This window comes from Lissotriton helveticus, chromosome 5_1 (genome assembly GCF_964261635.1).
Source record: "Lissotriton helveticus chromosome 5_1, aLisHel1.1, whole genome shotgun sequence".
NCBI classification, from domain to species: domain Eukaryota; kingdom Metazoa; phylum Chordata; class Amphibia; order Caudata; family Salamandridae; genus Lissotriton; species Lissotriton helveticus.
In genome coordinates, this window is record NC_136065.1 from 1636932854 (window position 1) to 1636953338 (window position 20485).

Consider the following 20485-nt stretch of genomic DNA (forward strand, 5'->3'; position numbering starts at 1 on the left):
GGGCGGTGCCAGCACCGTCCCAGACAGGGTTTTGTGTATTGTAGGTAGGCAGGGCTTTAGAGGAAGGTGACTGCACGTGGCACCCCGGTGCTCACTGTGCATAGGCTGGCTGGAACCAGTTCCAGGGTCACTCCAGACCCTGTGCTGGGGAAAAGCCCGCCAAGGAAGTGGGTGTAACCACCCCCCTCCTAGTCCCACCCCTAGGGCAGGACTTAGTCGCGTGCCAGCCCCTTTTTACAGGATAAAGGTAGGAACTGGCCCCCTTCCAAATCAGATCATCTTTGAATCCTGAAACTACTTTCTACGAAAGGAACTCAAGACTTCTTCCTAAGATTTCTCCCTTGTGGCTAAGGAGTAGTCACCCTGCATCCGCAGGCACCATCTAAGAACACTGCGGTCTGCTGCAAGTCCTTCCTCCGGAATCCGACTGACCAGCTCGACGAGAACCGGCTTCCCTGGCACCTCTGACCTCTACCCACCTCTACAGCCCAGCTGAGAACCGTGGGTGCGACGAGACCTCGAGGGACCGGCTATCTGCAAGACTGCACGACTTCTTTCCAGCAAGCCCGCCGAGTAATTTCCTGGTGAGTGCTTTGGGGTCCGAGAAGCCCCGACCCTGAGCAGCTCCAGCACCGAAGTGCAGCCTCCCAGCATCTCCACGATCTGCGTGGGGCCCTTCTGCCTTTTGCTGCTCACCGCGTTGTTTGGCTACTAGCCCGCTGGCTTGTGGCCTTCTGAACGACGCCCGACGACATTTCTGCTGCTGGTCTGGTTGCTCCAGGCTGGCCCTTGCTCCCTTCCAAAAGAGGAGCACCCCGGACCCTCCTGGTCCACTCAAGACGCCATTTTGAGTCCACCGCGTGGGCTTGAATTAGCCAAGGCTTGTTGCCCAATCCTGGGTAACTTCGACGCCGACAGCTTCATCCATCGTGGGACAGCTCGCCTCTCCATCCTGGTCGCCGACAACGCCTCCTGGTCCGTGAGATCTGCAGAGCCAGCGTCGCCCACTCACCTAGTCGAGGTGACTTCGCCCGGTGCCATCCTGGTGCCCACTTAATCACTGGCTAGTGATTCAAGAACTTGGTCCCCTCTGCTTTCAGGTTTTCTTCTTCCTTGATCCAGGCTTGGATCCATCGAACTTTCCTTCACTGGTCGCCTGCCAGCAACTTCCTTCTTCCAGGCTCCTGGTCCGGCAACGAGATTCCCGACGTCTTTTCAGACCTATGCAGCTGCAGCCCCTGGGCTAGGTAACTTCGGCACTTCGGTGTCCCAGCATAGCCTCACTATCCTAGGGTCAGGATCCACTGTCGTTTTCTTCCTACCAGGTCGGGTTCGCCCGTGAACACTAACTTTGCCTTTACTAGCTTCCATAGACTTTGTCCCGCATCCCGCGTGAGAGTGCACACTCTGCACCCGAGTCCCCTAGGTCTCCTAGAAGTAATCTAACGATTCTATAGTCAAGTCCTAGCGATTCCAAAGCCTATTAGTACTGTACTTACCTGCTAGTAATTTCGCATTCCACTTTTTAAGTATATGGTATTTCGTGCCCCTCGGGCATTTGTGTATAACGTGCTAACTTAAGTATTTTCATAAGAGTTTTGTTGTGTGCTTAGCACCCTGTCCTCCTAAAGAGTACAGGGTTGTTGTGATTCTAATAAATACATTGTTTATTTTCATAACACTTGTGTGGTGTCCTTTCACTGGGTGTTCAAGGGGTAATGTGATGGTAAAACAGCTGGCTTAACACGCCCTCTAGAGTCTTAGCCTTAGACTGCTCGTATCCATGCTACTAGGATAGCTGGTCTATAAGGTTGACTTACAACCAATCATCAATAAGGGTTGTTTGGACTGATATTTAGTGATCACTAGAATAGTGAACACTGCACATCAGGCCAACTTCTCACACTCTCTAACACGCACAGAGAATTCCTAATGCTCCCCATAGAGAGGGAGGAAATATTAGAGGCCCTAGCATCAATGCGCACTGGCAGTGCCCCGGGAGAGGACGGCCTCGCGGTGGAATTTTACAAAGCTTTTCAGGAGCAACTACTTCCTCACTTGTCCGCACTCTTTGATGATATCTGTGTGGAGGGCAGCATGCCTCAATCCATGAGGGAGGTATTGCTTGTAGCGATACCAAAACCAGGTAAGGCACATGACCAGTGTAGTTCCTATAGGCTGCTATCTTTGCTAAATGTAGACACTAAACTCTATGCCAAGGTGCTGGCAACTCGCCTGGCACTGTAAGCCCCTGACCTGGTCGCCCCAGAGCAGGCAGGTTTCATACCTAGCTGGAATTTAACTTACAATATCCGTACTGTTTTGGGCACAATGCAGCATGTCAAACAGAATACGAAGGCCATCGCCGTGTTCTTGGACATGGGGAAGGCGTTCGAATCCATAGAGTGGCTCTTCCTGAGGCAAGTCCTGCAGCGGATGGGACTGGGCAAACCGTTTCTCCAAATGATAGGGGCACTTTACAACAAGCCCTCGGCCAGGGTGAGAATCGGTAATCTGGTGACTGACTCCTTTGCTATTTGTAGAGGCACTAGACAGGGCTGCCCTCTCTCTCCATTGTTGTACGCACTGGCGGCGGAGCCACTGGCGTGCGCGCTGAGAGAATGCCACGGTGACAGAGGTATCCGCTTCCCCACGTACAAAATAGTCGTCTCCATGTACGCGGACGACACACTGTTATATGTGCACGATCCCGAAAATAATCTTTCACTGATGCTTCGAGAAGTTGTTCACTATGGCGCCCTCTCGGGCCTAAGGGTGAACTGGTCTAAGTCATTGGCCTTCCCCCTAACGCCAGTTACTCAAATTTGACATGGACTACCCTCTTCAATGGACGGAGGAACCGGTCAGATATTTAGGGGTCCGCCTACACACTGACCCGGAGCTTCTCCTTAGGGAATATTACGGGGTAGTGGTGAGCAAACTGGAAGACTATGTTGCAATCTGGAGCGTGCTTCCTCTTTCCCTGATGGGACGCATTGCCAGAATGAAGATGGTGGTCTTGCCGAGACTTCTGATCCTTTTCAGTGCCATCCCGATTGTCCTGTCCAAAGCATTCTTCCAACGCTTGACACAGCTGATGGTTCATCTTGCCTGGGCAGGCAAACAGCCCAGAGTAAAATGGACGACCCTCACACTCCCATACGCCAAGGGGGGTCTCGGTGCCCCAAACTTGGAACTTTACTATCGGGTTGCGCAGGCGTCGCATCTACACACATGGGTGCATGGCGATCAGCGCATTCTGCATGTAACCCTGGAAAGACTGTTTGCGAAGCCACTGGCCCTCCCGGTCACGGTCTTCCAACCATTAGACCGCAGAACTGGGATTCTTGACTCCCTCACATTCACTAACCACGCGTGGCACACGCTACTCTCCCGGCGAGGGATGGTACTGCTGTACTCACCGCATATGCCCGTGGACTGGACGGTGTGGCTGCCCCCTGTCTGCGAGGGGGGAGTGGTCCGAGCAATGAAACAACTTGGCATACAACTCGCTGGGGATTTCTTCAGCGATGGCAAGGTTAAAACCTGGGAGCAATTGACGGGTGAGGGAGAGGTCCGCACACTCATGCATTGATTCCAGTATCATAGAGTGCGCAGTGCTTTTCTAGAATTGCTGGGTCCTGACTTGGCGGAACCCCCGGAGGTTCCGGAGCTGACATACATCATTAAAACGGAGTCCCCTCTTAAACTAGTGACAAATTTATATAAGAATGCATTGATACAGGAGGAGCATCAATTTGTCAAGGCTAGGATGGCATGGCAGAGGGATTTGGAAATGGCTATAGACTATGCTATGTGGCAATACTGCTGTGTCAACACTAAAAGGATCTCCTTAAATGGGAAGCACAGATTAATACATTTCAAATTCCTCCAAAGGGTATATTATACCCCTGAGAGGCTGCACAGATATGGTCTTCGGCCTACTCCAGTCTGCGAGAGGTGCCACGCTCCACTCGCTGATTTCTTGCACTTAGCCTGGAGTTGCCAGAGAGTGCAGACATATTGGGTGGAGATCTTTACCGAAATGTGCAGGATCCTGGATGTGGAGCTAACTCTGGACCCGGCACTGGCGCTCATTGGTCACTCTCGGGGACTCCCGGTTGCAATCCGGCGATTAACAGGCATGTTAATGGCACGAAGAGTGGTAGCTCTCTGTTGGATGAGAGGACCGCTCCCTACTGTTGCCCGTTGGGCCCGGGACATGCTTCATTGTTGTACACAAACTGAACACTATAGTGAGCTCTTACCTACCACGAGTCGCCCAAAAAAATTCTGGGGATTGTATCAATCTTATTTAACTAACGCCACTCGAGGGTGGGGACACTGCCTCGGAAGTCGACGCTGAGGTGCCCCAAATGAATCCAGCGGTGGGAATGGAGGAATAGTCTCTGATGAGGGGGCCACCACATATTAGAACTGAAACGAGAGGGGTTGAGCAAGCGTGTTTGAGTGGTGGACTGTGCAGCGGACACGGCCTCCCTACCTTACTTACCGAGGCGAGCAGTGGTGCCTTGGGGACGGATCCGGTCACGAGTGGTGTATATTAAAGTGAAGTGCGTGACATAACGGTGCATGGGTTATACTTGTATACAGGTACACCTGATTTTTATTTAAAAAACTGTTTTATACAATGTCTAGCCTAGGCGTGGAGCTGTGTGCGTGAACTGGGGGGGGGGGGTTAGGTTATGCTACGTTTAACTCTGGCATAGTCTGTACGGTATCTTTTGCCAAGTTATGTTACCTTACTAGGGCAGATTACGGAGATGCCAAGTATATGTGAACCTTCATCCTGGTCTCAAATGGCAATACTTGCAGTCTCTGATTTTTAATGACACAGCTGGAATTATGTATATTTGCATTTGCATTGCCGCCGGACCTCAGGGTTGTCTGCAATTGGGCTGTGTAATCGCTGAAGGAAACTGCAATACGATAGCTGCCCGCCGCCGGCCCCAGGGTTGTAGGCGCTCTGACTGTGTCTTCATTTTGATGCAAATAAAGATCAAAAAAAGAAAAAAAGTAATACACCCGAGAGGGTGCAAGGCGCAACTACGAGACAACTCAAGATTGAAGGAGTGGGTTCCGACCCTATACCAGAGTCTATTGTACTTTGCTTTTAGTCTCGCGCTCGAGGCAGTAAACACTGTTCTGCTACTAATTTGCAATTCTATATCTAGTCAGAATATTTTGGAAAAGTGTGACTTTCTTACGAAACAGGCGGTGAGGCTAATTTGCAAAGTCAAATTTTAGGGTATGCAGCTAACACTAAGGGTTGGGCGAAAAATGTGGGGCTGGGCGTTGCAATAGTAAATCAGTTGCCTATCGCCTGCAGCTCTGAGGACACAACAGCATGGAAATAACATGAGCCACGAGAAGAACCTCCGCGCATGGGCGGAATGGAGAACGAGCAACCTGAGAGCACCCAGCGTGAAGGGCAGGGGGCAGCAGAGGGCACTGGGACGCCCTGCACGTAACTCTTGCGCTTAGGATGAGGCCTGAACGTATTCTAGGAAGACAAGGTAGGCCTTGTGTTGTGTGTCAGTGAGCCCTGTGGGCAAAAAAACACCTAGATGGCTGCTTTTATAGATGGTGATTGGACTAACGACCGGGGGATAATCTTACGGGGTTGCTGCCCTGTCACAGCTTGTCATGCGCGGTAGTAAGAGATTCTTAATTTGTCCTCAGCCAGAAGGGCAACGCAAGCTCCTCCGCTCCTGCTCCCCAGCCGCATTCCTGATGACGTTTGCAATGGTAAAGCTTTAAGCGCCGAAGCACGGGCGTTGTAGTGATCGCACAGCCACTGCTTACGTTTTAGCCGCAGGGCGCACACATACTCTGCAGTAATCCCGGCTCGGCAGCCGGGTCCCGTTGTGTTACTCGGCCTCACTTACATTACAACTTACATATCATGTATTTTTTTTTTTGAGGTACTAATATCAGTTTTCCTTGTAACACTAACCATTTATGGCTTCACCCTCCGCGCTGATCCAGGAGGAGGCGAGGCGAAGGAGACAACGAGACGGGCAGCAAGAGTCTAAGCCCCGTCCTTTTCAGACTGGGGGGCGTGTTTTTCTTTCTCCCCTCTTCTCCATTGGCTGGAATGTAAACAACGGACATGTTTTTGACTGTTGTTGTTTACATTCCAGACAATGGAGAAGAGGGTAGAAAGAAAAACACGCCTCCCCCCCTCCAAATCCGAAAAAGACGGGGCTCAGAGCGAGAGAATGACATCACTGAGATTTCTTCTCCAATGGCTGGCCGCTGTTTAGGAGGCCAGCCAATGGAGAAGAGGGGCGGCGTTTAACCTCGCTACTCAGAGTCATTAAATCTCGCCAGTGAGACAGCACATGTGCGCTGCCTACTCTAGCCGAGACCTAAAAAGGACAATTAAGAGCCGCAAAGAGTAAGACTGAAGGGCAGCAACTGACTTGGCACCAACCTTGCTGGTCTGCCTGCTGTCCCTGACAATTCCACCAAAGACGACTTGCACGTCAAGGAACAACCAGCACCTATTCTCAAAGCACCCAAGATGAACCGTGATGACTCCGGACTGTAAAAACCGGAAAATGGAGATGTTGCAAGAAAAGGACGAAATGTGTTGGCTACATTGTCATGAGCATTTTGTACTAATATGAATAAAGAATTTTGCAACTGACAAAGCGCCTCTATACATTTGATTGGAACCTGTGTGAGGAGGACATGAACTACTTTCAATAAATAGCTTTGAATTGTAAATTGGTATTTGTAAAAACTGGCTTAATTGGATATTTAGCCAGAGAAAACAATGTTAGTAAGTACTGATCTCGCTAATGCATAAACTACCAAGTACCACTTCACCCATGCCCTCTATCCTGAGTCGTAGTTGTCCAAACAGTGCAAACAAGGTCCTGAAAGCCTCCAGAGCCAAACCCCGACTTGGGTTTGCCCACACTGGACTACCAGTTGCCATCTGTAGCCTCTGTGTATGCCCCTTCAACCGCGAGTGGCTCCGCACCAAGGAACCAAGGCCTAAAAGCACCACTGCACCCGAGCCCCACAGCCCGAGGAGAAGTGGACTGATGATGTCCCTATGTGCCCCCAGCATCTCGAGAACCAAGCCTCTTGTGGGTTCAACCGGACTGGCATCACAGTCCCAGCTTGCAGTCTCTTTTCCCAGGTCCGTTTCCCATTTAAACCAAAGGGGCTCCCAACGCTGAAAAGCACCTCTGCACCCGGATGCCCTAAAGCCTACCGAGGTGATCTGTTGGCGTGGCCTTGGAGCCTGCCCCATGCTTACCTTAACTCCAGAAGATTAGTCCTGCAAGTCACTACTAAGTACCCATATGCAAAATATGTGTTTTTCCCCACAGAATAACATTACCGCAAAAGAGACAATGCAAGTATGTTTACTTGTTTTCTTTAAAACTGCTTTATAAAAAGTACTTGCCAAATAATGAAGTTCTTGAAGTCAAAAATTATATAAAAATGTGCTATTTTTCTGTGTTGGTGTGGCTCTCCTTATTGAGTGTGTGTATATTATTTATTGACTGTGTGTATGTAACACATGTCTAACACTCCTTCTTGATAAGCCTAAGGTTGCTCAACCACACGACCAAAAAGAGAGCACCTTGGAAATGTTAAAGTAAGCCCCCGTCGACTTATAAGGGATACCGGATTTTTTTTTTTTTTACACAATATACCTCTTTTTGGTATATTACATAAAGAGCTGCTTTCTGCAGAGGGGTGGAGTGAAAAGAAATGAGAGGGCATATCCCTCACAATTTGCACGAACCACCTGTATAATGTTAAGGCCTGCCAACCTGACAACAATCGTTGGATCCTGCCACCCCATCAACACTTGTTGGATACTGGCTCCCACCAGGAGGCTGTGCTCCGCTAAGCACTCACAAAAGTTGAATGGGTAGTCTGTTGAGCTTGAGTGCGGGGGCAGTGGTTATCATGGGCTCCACTGCAAAAATGCTGGGCACTTGGGTGTGGGTGAATTGGCTGCACAAGAAGCATTAGAGCGGAGGGCGAGGTGGGGCAGATCAGCCCAGAGAGCGTGCCCTACTCTCCTGCGGTTGGTCGAGTCAAGCATTGCAGGAAATGGCGACAGATGCCAATAGCTTGTCCGATGGAATCAGTGGTGTCAAAACCATAATAAATTGAACTGTAAACTTGGCCGTGTCACAACCATTGTATAGCCAGGGCGAGGACGGATTGAAAATCTTCAGATACAGCTGGCAAGACTGATGCCACGGAATACCATCGGGATGGTAATAGCTCTCCAGGAGGCAGCTGGCACTAACAGATTGAAGCACCAAGTTGGTGGACGAGAAGACTCTTACCAAATGTTACCACCTGTCCTGATTCCCTGCCAGTGGGAGTGGTTGTAATAGGTTTTGGTTAGTCCTGCTTGTAGACTCCTGCCCCACCAAGCTTTTAGAGGAGGAGTGCTAAGACAAAAACGAAAGTCGACCCATGCCAGGAAGTGGCATTGTGCAATCTGGCGGTTGACCGGTGGGCGAGAGATAGGTTTAGCCGATGCCCAACATCCCTAATAAGGTATCCGTGAACGCCTTGATGAAGGCAAGAGGGGCTCAGTGCATGTTTGCCTAGACTGGATGAGTTTGATCAGAACATCGGTCTGGACCTCCAACGTGGGGAGTTGGAAGTCAAAGACTTCTGCCACTCTATGCATTACCATGGTGTAAGAAGCATGCTCCTCAGTGGCAGGTCCAGGTGGTAAAAGAAGCCCCAAATAAGGGGTGGTGTTAAAACTACTAGCCTCCTCCAGGTCTTCATACCAATTCTCCTTGTGGTATCGCTGGCCAATCTCATCACCTGAATCCATGCTGTGTATGGAGTGCGTTTGTCTCGGAAGGCGGTGGATCCATTGCAGGGAGTGGGGTCTCTACAGCATTCGAGTACAGCATCAGCCGAAGTCAAACTGGCGCTGCCTCTGCATCAGAGAGGAAAACTGAGACCTCGTCCTCAGCTGTCAATGGAGCCGGGCATCAGTGGCGAAGTACCTGGAACAAGCGTGGACAACAGTGCCGGAGTCAGAATTCGATCCAGAAGTGTATGCCGTAGTGAACTTAGAGGGTCCAACGGGCACCAAAGGTAAAATTACTGGCAGTATTCCAGGTGCATGACAGAGGGAGTAGGGAAAATCCAAAGAGTAAGAGCATGGCCATGCGGATCTCTGATATGTTTTAGGGTAGCGGACAGCTCCGGAAACTCTGGTTGCGCAGGGATAAGATGCAGTACAGGCTCTTAAGTTGAACGACTTTGGGAGAATGATAGAAAAGTACGGTGCCAGGAGGATGTGAGTGATCAGAAGGGTACCAATCCCACTTACGATTTCCTCAATTTACACAACAGGCTTGACTGAGACGAAGACAGTCCCCTGGAATGGCTCCAGCGACTTCTGGATCTTCAAAGGGAAATAGACTGAATTTCCGACTTGGACCGGTCTTGTCGCTTAGTCTTCATCTTCAGGTGTTTGGAGATGTAAGGTTTATCCTAGCGGTCTCATTTGGCCTTTGGGTTCATAGGCGCGCAGTCACTGCAGGCCTTGAAGCTGTGAAAGTATCCTAGGCACCACAGGCAAATCTGATGAGGATTGTGCACAGACATTTGTTTGTGACAGTTCTTAAAGGGCATACAACCTGTTATTTTGGGACATGACATTTACCCTGCACACTGAAAACAGAATTTTATATCGAAGTAAGGGTCTTAAAGAAACCAAAGGCAGCTCCGCATCCGTAGCTGGTGGTACAAAAAGAAAGGAACGGACATCAGACTGTGGGAGTGGCACCTATATAAGCCAGCACGTCATTTATGGTGCAGAACGGCGTCAGTGAGGAGCAGCACGGAGCCAATTACTGGCACGCAGAGATACTGCTGGAAAGTTTCTGAATCCAGGGAACATTCAAAAGGTGAACAATTTGTAGCTACAAGTCTCCATCGAAAGTGAAAGTTTCTAGAGACATGCATATTTCTTTGTATGACAGTGTAAGTTCAACCCAAATGAGAATCTGTGCTCTCCGAAGACAAGCAAACAGCCAACTTATAAGCAATAGTATCACTAAATGAACTGAATGAAGGGGACACAAATAATTACCTTGCCTTCTGTACAAGTCTTACTTCAAAAACTATGATCTGGTACTAACAACGTAGCATTATCCCAACGTGCCCCAAATCAAACAATCCCACCAGAATGGATTAACCTGCCATGTTATCAGCAATCTAAATAACCATAGCAATCACACAGCATTATCAAACTCTAGACAGCTGTATGTTTGAAAGGAAAATATTTGTTATTCAACATACATTAAAGAAAGATCCGTAGAATTGAACAGACAACATACGATTCATGAAAAAGATGAGCATTTTACAGTTGTTTTTATCATAGTATGAACTTTGATCACTATGGATACAGCATACCTTCTTCACCATCCACGACTGAGATCTCTTCGTCCATCATCATCATGTCACCCTGAGAGAAGACCAAAACGAGGGAAAAAAGGGGAGGCAGAGTAAGAGCAAGAGGAGGAAGTGGGGGGGGGGGGGAAGAGAATTAAAAGGTTTAATGTTTCTTTCAAGAGATTTCAATACTCAGATGATATAGGGAAGATGAGGGGCAAGGGGAGATTATCACGTACAAGTACACCTGCTTGGCAATAGAGTGCCTTCCATTCAGAATGGTTCTAAAAAAGCAAACGAGGTCTTTTCTAGAAGTGCATAAGTAGTCAGTTGTATCATGACAATACTCTGTGTAGGCTTGCCCCGATGCATCAGTTGCGCAATCGTACTGTACTCTAGTCACATAACAAATAAGTTCCTGAAACGTTTTTTCCCAGCATTGTTATTTTTCATAGATTCATATGCTTGAATCATTTCCCACCATCAAAATGGGAACTCTTGGTAATCAATGTCAGCAAAGCACTACACCATCATACAAAATAGAATTTAAAATAGCCACAGACTACATACAAACAGTCCACTGCATTCTGAGAGCCTAACTTTAGTCAATCAGGCACCAGATCACACAGCTTTTCGCCTGACAAAAGCTTCCAAATACCAGATTTTCTAGTTTGTGACAGTGCAAATAAAGCCAAGCTATCAAGCATCATGAAAGGGGATGAGGAAGAGTCGCATGAGAATCTATGAAAGATACCAATGCAGGAGAAACAAATTAGCAAGAAAGCAACTCACTTTCTTCTCTAACATTCGATATTTAATAGTATCAACACTTCAATCAAGATTAGCAAAACAGGTAAAAACACAGCACAAGGCAGAAAATGAGGCTCACATTATGAAAGAGAGGTTCCAGAGGACTATTTGTTCCAAGACTGCTGTCTTTCTGAACTTGATATCGCACTGCCTTACAGATTTCTTTGGGCGAGATTCCTGCAAAGAAGGCTACCATACTTCTTGCGGAAAGAGCGCTAACAGTTCCAAAAAGTAGTCTGCTCATAGACATGCGAGTCAGAATTATACATGAAAAATGTATCTAGCTGGTGATTGTTTTGTTTTTGGGATACCCTTATTCAAAAGTGTAGGAAGCTGGCTCTGTATATACTATACCGAAGTAAGGTATAGTGTGCACAGAGTCCAGTGGATCCCCAAAGGCAGGCAGAGGTAAAGGTAGATCATTTCTTACTCTCAATTTGTGGTAGAGTGGGCGAGCAGTAAGGCTTTATCAGAGAGTAGTGTTAAGCATTTATTGTACACACAGGCAAGAAGGAGTAGTTTCTGTCCTGTAACTCCAGTTCTGTAGTAGGGGTATCTCTGTTATAGTCGTAATCTAGTGAATAGTCCCGCCCATGTGCGCGGACCCCGGAGCAATCAAAAATAATCTCTTAAGTTGTCCAAACATGCAGAACTGCACAGACACTTAAGAGAGAATTTAAAGACAGATAATGCAGCCTATATCCACAGGCTACACTGTCCAGTACTTCGACTAGAAATTCCACCAAAAGTCCACAAACAGCACAGCCTGTCCAGGGTTTTCTTACAGAGAAAACCTTGCCTGTAACAGCAAAACCCTCTGGAATGATAGAGAGGAAGAAGTGGACAGACAAGCCCCATAGGCTGCCATTATGTGGCTCAAAACAGGATACTGTGCCTTTAAGAGAACTTTCCAGAAGCCTCACAGTATCCCAGAATGCACTGCAGGTCCCTTCTACTTTCAGTTCTTTTTGAAGGCGTAACACGCCAGACCTGTAATATTTCTTACATGAATCTCTCTCTCCACCGGGGAGGAGGGCGGGCGCTTATGACTATAACAGAGATACCCCTACTACAGAACTGGAGTTACAGGACAGAAACTACTCCTTCTGTAGTAGGGGATCTCTGTGTATAGTCATAATCTAGTGAATAGAATGGCAAGCCCATCCCCACACCAAAGCGGCGGTGGAGAAAAGAGAAATAACACCACTACTGTGCGAACAGATTTCGCAGCGAAGCCTGCCCAACCCGAGCATCTGCCCTGGCCTCAGTGTCCAGACAGTAATGCTTAACAAGGTATGGACCGACTTCCAAGTGGCCGCCTTGCAGATTTCTGCAATTGGAACACTATGGAGCAAAGCAGTCGTGCCAGCTTTGCCCCCGGTGGAATAAGCCTTAGGTTTACCCCCTAAGGTCTTATCAGCCTTTTGGTAACACAATTGTATACAGGACACAATCCACCTCGAGATGGACTGTTTAGAGGTAGCAAGACCGGTCCTGACTGATCCATAATTGATAAACAATTGGTCTGACTTACTAATATCCTCGGTTTTATCCAGATAAAAATGTCAACACCCTCCTAACATCCAGGGAATGCAAAGACCTTTCCGCTGGGGATGAAGGATTCTGAAAAATCGTAGGCAAAGTTATATACTGGTTAACATGGAAGTCAGATATAACCTTTGGAGGAACTTTAGGGCGAGTACGCATAACAACCTTAGCAGCATGAAACACTGTATAAAGTTTGTGGCAACACAACGCCTGAATTTCCCTCACCCTGCGGGCCGATGTAATGGCCACGAGGAACGCTGCCTTCCAGTACAGGTGCTGCAATGAAGCTTTATGAATAGGTTCAAAAAGCTCCTTCATCAAACCGGACAGCACCACGTTCAATTCCCATGAAGGCGAAGGAAACCGGACAGGAGGGAACACTTCCTTCGAGCCTTCCAAAAACCCTTAAATCACAGGGATCCGAAATAAGGAAGTCTGTGAAGGCCATTTCCTGTAGGTAGTCAGCGCAACAAGAGGAACCTTAATGGAATGGACATTAAGGCCAGACTGCGCCAGGTGTAGAAGATACGGAAGGATGACATCTTCCTTACATGTCGTTAGATCATAGTCCCTGAACTTGCACCAGATGCAAAACCTCTTCCACTTGTAAGCATAAGAAGTCCTAGTGGACGGTCGCCCAACCTCCTTCAGTATGTCCATACAAACTTCTGGTACATTCAAATGGCCAAATTGCACTAACGCAGGAGCCATGTCGCCAAACTCAAAGACGAGAGGTTGGGGTGCAACATCTGCCCCCCCCGAACTTCGTGAGAAGGCCAGGCCTGCACGGCAGCCGTATGTGAGGAAGGAGAGACCGGTGTAGCAGGTCCGTGAACCACCACTGCCTGGGCCATTCCAGGGCAATCAGGATCATCCGTGCCCTGCACTGGGACAGCTTAATGAGTACCGCCGGAAGCAGGGGAACGGGTGGAAAAGCGTACAGAAAGCTGTTCGACCAGTTAATCCATAACGCATATCCCAGCGTCCCCTGCTGGTAGTACCTGGAGGCAAAGTCTTAGCATTTGCTGTTTTCGGCGGTGGAGAACAGATCTACGTCCGGAGTCCCCCACCTTGCGAAGACTTCTCCTAGTACTTCGTCGTTTATGACCCATTCGTGGTTTTCCTGAATCAGGCTGCTCAGTGCGTCCGCCTGAACATTCTGCACACCTAGCAGATGGATAGCTGTGATCGTCAGTCCTCTGGCTAGAAGCCAGCGCCAGATCGCCTGCGCCTCCTGCGACAGAGTGCACGATCTCGAACACCCCTACTTGTTGAGGCAAGACATCGTGGTCGCATTGTCCGTCTGTACAAGCAGAGAGTTGGTCTGGAAGGACGTAACAAACGCCCACAGTGCCAAGTGAACAGCTCTGAGTTCCAGGAAATTTAAGTGATACGTGGACTCCATCGGGGACCACGTTCCTTGTATCTGTTAGTCTCCGGAATGCGCCCCCCCCAGCCGTGGAGAGACACATCCGTCACGATAGTCCGTGCGTTTATGTCCTCGTGAAAGGGAACCCCTCCGAAGAGATTCCCCGCCAAACACCATCACTTCAGAGACTGAAGAGCATGCAGAGACAGTCGTATCTTGTCGTCCCAAGAACCATTCCTCTGATCCCACTGATCCTCCACGCACTCCTGCAAAGGTCTCATGGGCAGCCGTGCGTGTGGCGTGAGGAAGATACAAGAGGCCATCGACCCCAATAGAGCAGACACCGTCCCACCGTTGTAGATGGAGGGATCATAAGATCCTGAGCCTTCCGAAGGAGCGAAAATCGTCTCTCCTCCGAAGGAGACACGCTTGCTGACAGCGTATTGACGGAGGCTTCTCAAGTACTGTATGCACTGGACCGGAATCGGGAAAGCCTTGGACATACTGATGCGCAACCCCAGCTCGTTCAAAAGAATGCACGTCTTCTGGAAGTGTGCTTGAGCTTCCGAGAAAGAGGAGGCCTTGTTCAACCAAACGTCAAGGTACGGGTAGACAAACACCTCATTTATCCTCAGGCGTGCAGCTACCACTGCCATGCACTTCGAGAATGTTCTGGGCGCAGACGTCAGTCCGACTGGCGTGTACTGATAATGATCGGCGCCGACTTGGAATCGCAGGAACTTCCTGTGTATGTGTGCAAAGGGCACATGGAAGTACTCATCCTGTAGATCTATGGCACAGAGCCAAACTCCCTTGTTGCAGCCGAGGAAAAAACCTGATGCAATGATAGCATGCGAAATTCCTCTCTCTGCGGATCCACTAGTTTGCTTGTCTCAAATCCAGAATGTGCCTGAACTCGTTCTCGTCCTTCTTGCGGACCAGAAAGAACCGGGAGTACAGACCTCTTCCCCTTTGAGACAGAGGTACGTCTCCTATCGCCCTTTTCCTTAACAGGGTATCGGCCTCCGCCTGGAGCTCGCGCAGCTGAAACCGTGCGCTGACCGGAGGAATTGCTGGAGAAGGACTGATGAACCGAACACTGACTTAGACTCGGCCGGCCTTTGTTGGCTGAGGAGCATCAAGCTCTCCCGCGTACACGCACAATATACTTGTGAAGTATTTAAAGGCGGCCCGGAACCACAGACAAACCCTGGGAGGAAAAACGCCGCTAGAAAGGGAAGAAGGCCTCAAGCCGTTCTCCATGCCGCAAACCTACAGCCTTCCAAAAGTCTCAGAGGTAGACTTATGCAGACCACACACTACCCTCATGGTAACCCAAAGGTTGCCCAAAGAACGGGAGAGCAGATGCACACTGCTGAGCCGTAGGCTGCAGAGACGCCCGACGAATACAAGTATGGCAACGTAGGACAAACCCACAATACCTGGGGGTCGGCAGGAGAAAAAAAACTCCGCTCCGACACCGATGCTTAGACCTGAAACTATCAGGTCCATAGACTATCTCTTGTAAGGCTTCCGTCCTGTCTCCCGGCAGGGGAACCAGTAATTTGTGAAGAAAACACCCCCACACAGGGATCTTACCACAACGGCCCAGCAACAGCGGGCCACCGCATGACGCCTACATGCCACCACCCCTGCGACCAAGTCAGGAGCACGTTCGAAGTCAGAACCCCCTGGCAGGTGGTAGCGGACCAAAGCTAAGTACTGTCAACCCGTAAAGAGTCGGAGAGAGACTCCCCGTACTCATGGAAGACGCATCCCTGGCAACAAGGCACGGGGAATAGTAGACTGAGGGGCGAAAGACCCCTGGGGTGGTGGAAGGGAGAAGGAACCGAGAAAAATCCGAAACATCCCCGGTGGTCTCACCAGTGGTGGCAGAGCAGGAGGCGACCTAGCCGATGAGTAGGTATGCGCAAACTCAAAACTAAGCAAGAGGACCAACGTCCCTCGCCTACACGTGGTGAGTAGCCACAGACTCTCCATCAGAAGGGTTCCTCAACGCTGATCAACTGCTCAGCGTCGTGGGTGGACGGTGCCGGGAACACAAAGTCCCCTCCCACGCAGAGGGGGCTCACCACGGAGCGAGGCCTGGAACAAGACCCAGGCCGCAAGCGCCGGCAAGTATACTGTGGCTGTAACCCATGACTTCGACCGCACTACGACGTCACCATCACTAAGACAGTGACTGTCTCCCAACACTCCGACGTCAAAATGTCACTACGGTGTAAAACACCGAGACACCCATAAAGGACACGTCTGTACCCAAAGGCAGATAGCGGAGCCCAAGCGACCAATGCCCCAAAAGGAGCATCACTGCTCCATGACGTCGAGCATCACTGCTCCATGACGTCGAGCATCCCTGCTCCATGACGTCGAGCATCCCTGCTCCATGACGTCGAGCATCCCTGCTCCATGACGTCGAGCATCCCTGCTCCATGACGTCGAGCATCCCTGCTCCATGACGTCGAGCATCCCTGCTCCATGACGTCGAGCATCCCTGCTCCATGACGTCGAGCATCCCTGCTCCATGACGTCGAGCATCCCTGCTCCATGACGTCGAGCATCCCTGCTCCATGACGTCGAGCATCCCTGCTCCATGACGTCGAGCATCCCTGCTCCATGACGTCGAGCATCCCTGCTCCATGACGTCGAGCATACCTGCTCCATGACGTCGAGCATACCTGCTCCATGACGTCGAGCATACCTGCTCCATGACGTCGAGCATACCTGCTCCATGACGTCGAGCATACCTGCTCCATGACGTCGAGCATACCTGCTCCATGACGTCGAGGCACTCCATCGACGTAGAGGCACTCCATCGACGTAGAGGCACTCCATCGACGTAGAGGCACTCCTTGGACGTAGAGGCACTCCATCGACGTAGAGGCACTCCATCGACGTAGAGGCACTCCATCGACGTAGAGGCACTCCATCGACGTAGAGGCACTCCATCGACGTAGAGGCACTCCATCGACGTAGAGGCACTCCATCGACGTAGAGGCATCTCCACGACGTCGAGGCATCTCCACGACGCCGAGGCAGCTCCATGACGCTCCACGTCCTCGAAGCCGACCGGAACCGCATCATAGCTCAGACGTGCCCTTACCGGTGAGAACCCCAGAGGTTACAGCATGGAACTCGGTAGAGGACCCACCCTCTCCTTACCCAGAGGCTGAAGATGCCTTCAAACTCCTCTGTTCTAAACCTGGGAGCCGAAGCTTCCCAGAAAAGAAGTCAGAGAAGACAGGTGTCAAAAGACACAGGCAAACACAATACAAACCTGTGAGCTCCAGCTTTGGTCTTTAGTACAGCTGCAGACAAAGCACTTGTCAGACTAGAAGTAGTATAAGACAAGAATACTGCAGAAATTCTGCCAAAAAAACACAGCAGAATGTAGATAAAGGCCAAAGACGTCGAGTGAAGCTGTAAAAATCCAAATTTATCACAAAAATAATATAGAAAAAGCTCAAAAAAGAAGAGCTAATGCTCCAGGGTCCTGCTAGCAGGAGCCGGAAAAAATAACTGAAAGTAGAAGGGACCAGCAGTGCATTCTGGGATACTGTGAGGCTTCTGGAAAGTTCTCTTAAAGGCACAGTATCCTGTTTTGAGCCACATAATGGCAGCCTATAGAGCTTGTCTGTCCACTTCTTCCACTCTATCATTCCAGAGGGTTTTGCTGTTACATGCAAGGTTTTCTCTGTAAGAAAACCCTGGACAGCCTGTGCTGTTTGTGGACTTTTGGTGGAATTTCTAGTCGAAGTACTGGACAGTGTAGCCTGTGGATATAGGCTGCATTATCTGTCTTTAAATTCTCTCTTAAGTGTCTGTGCAGTTCTGCATGTTTGGACAACTTAAGAGATTATTTTTGATTGCTCCGGGGTCCGCGCACATGGGCGGGACTATTCACTAGATTATGACTATACACAGAGATCCCCTACTACAGAAATGATGTCACACACTTAAAGACTGAAGTCAGACTAAATGTTTGTATCAAAAATGCTTCTTTCGTTCAAGTCAAGTCAAGAATAACTTTATTCGGTTAGAATTACCATAAAAGTATAACATTCATAAAACACACAAAAATTGGATACATAAAAAAGTGCAATAAAATCACATAGCTCACATATATCAAGATTTCCAAACAGGTATGAAAAACAAGTTTCTAAAAGGAGGTGCCAGAATTTGATTACATTTCATATTGTTTCCTTATTGATATCGCCATTCTGATAACATGTAATACAGCTATGCAGGTTACTTCAGTAGACGATAATAAAAATTAAAACCCTCCTGAAAATAACATGGTCTGATATTTTTTTAAGAGTGGTATAAGGGACCAAACTCTTGGGACCTTGTAGAGTGTGCAAAAAAGGGTGAAGTGCAGGGTGCTTTGTTGGGACAGGTTGTCACAGGGGCAAGATGTAAGGTTATTGCACCATTCAGCCTGTTTAGGAAAGGCCCCAAAAAAGTGCAATGTGCACTGCCTAAACCTGATCAAAAGAAATCTAGACTGTACATTCCGGGTAAAAGACGAATAAAACTGCAGATATAAAAAAAGGCTGATCGGTATGAGATAGTCGCCTTGCCGGCCTTCGGCGATTGTCAATCTCAACACAATATGCGTTTTTATAGTCAATTTCGTGCTTATATCTATACTATTAGGGATGTCAAAGAAATGCCCTAGGCCAATTTTATTAAGTTTTCCTTTCACATAGCAAAGCCATGGGATGGCCTCGGCATTATCCAGTAACATGCAATCCTTAATTTCTCTTGTGAGCGTTAACTCTTCCGTCACCCAGAGTATCACTGGGGCACTGTTTTTTTAATCAGAAATAAGATCAACTTCTTTAGTTGTATTTTATTTCCTAGCCAAGCTCGATACAGGTAAGTAAAGTTGTACTTTTTAAAACAGGTTGGTGAGGAAATACAAGCTGATGAAGTTGGCTTTGTTACAGGTTGGTACAATGTTTAAAAACAGTTGTAATTACTATTGGATTGTTTTGGATTACTGTGTGATTACTTTTTCTACAAAGTGTGATGTGCCTAAATATCACTGTGAAAAAAGTGCCATCTTTCTTGCCTTGGTATGCCCCAACTTTTTCCTGAACTGCTGATGTGCTTGACTGAGTGTGCCCTGGGTCCCTGCCAATCAGGTACGCAGGGCCTGTGTTCCTTTCCTAAAAAGAAAAGCTATGCTGAAACAAAATACCCAATTGGCACCTCTGGCCACCTGTCAACCCCTAGTAAATGGTACCCTGGGTACCCAGGGCATTGTGACCAGAGAAGACCCCTAAGGCTGCAGCACTTATTTTGCCACCCTTAGGGACCCTTTACCCTGACACACACACACTGCCTTTGCAGGCTAGGTGTCCTGGGGCAGAACTAAACAAAGAGTCGACATGGCACACATCCCTGTATGCCTTGCCCACAAACCCACTACCCTCTCATACATCAGCCACCCCTCTAGCTGGGTGCCCTATTCCAGTGGTGTGGGCACAGGTTCATGAGCCCTGTGCCCCCACAGTACCCAGGGCCATTCCTGGGCACTAAAAGTGCAGTGATGACATTTAAGAGTATATGGTGCTGGGAGGTTGTCATTACGAACTCCACAGCACCATAATGGCTACACTGAAGACTGACAAGTTTGGTACCAAACTTCTCAGCACATTAAACCCGCACTGATGCTAGTGTGGGATTTAATGTAAAGTGCACGAGAGGGCATCTTAGAGATGCCCCCCAAAACCGGAACCTACAATCCACGTCTGGGCTGAGTGGCTGCAGAGGCTGCCACACAGCAGACATGTTGCTGGACCCCTGGGTGGAGGGACCTCCCGCTTTCCTGGGCCTGCAACAATGCATATCCTGGGTGAGGTGATATGTCTCCTCCCCCAGGATGGACAGGTGGAAGCTTCAAAGGCATACCACCACAGAGCTTCTCCAGACCATTTGCTGTACCCAGTGTAGGAGAGTAGGGTCTGCAATCCTATGATCACCCAGATTTTTGCTTCTTGCTTCACTGGTTTACGACTTTCCCTGGCTGTGGGCCTGCTAATCAGACCCACAGCCTAGCTGTTCTCTCCATTCCAAATTGTACCCAGGTACTGAATTGGCACTGGGCCCTCTCCAAGTCCCTGTACCCAGGGCAGAGGTGCACCCAGAAGTCTCCCAGGGGCTGCAGCATGTATTATGCCACCCCTGGGCTGACTAACTAAATCAGACACAACTGGCTGCTTGACAGCTGGGGCAAGGAGGTGTAATCACCCCTGCTCTAGATATAGTATACCTATATCTAAACCGAAAATGGGCACACAGATCTAC

General features: G+C 49.0%; 1 protein-coding gene across 1 annotated transcript in view; it reads right to left on the reverse strand.

The window, feature by feature from the left end:
• The window catches only part of LOC144755671 (chromodomain-helicase-DNA-binding protein 8-like), a 1307007-nt gene that overhangs the window by 588095 nt on the left and 698427 nt on the right, over positions 1-20485 (reverse strand). Inside the window, 1 exon segment of the mRNA XM_078644841.1 lies at positions 10447-10498. Coding sequence (XP_078500967.1) covers positions 10447-10498 — 52 coding nt within the window.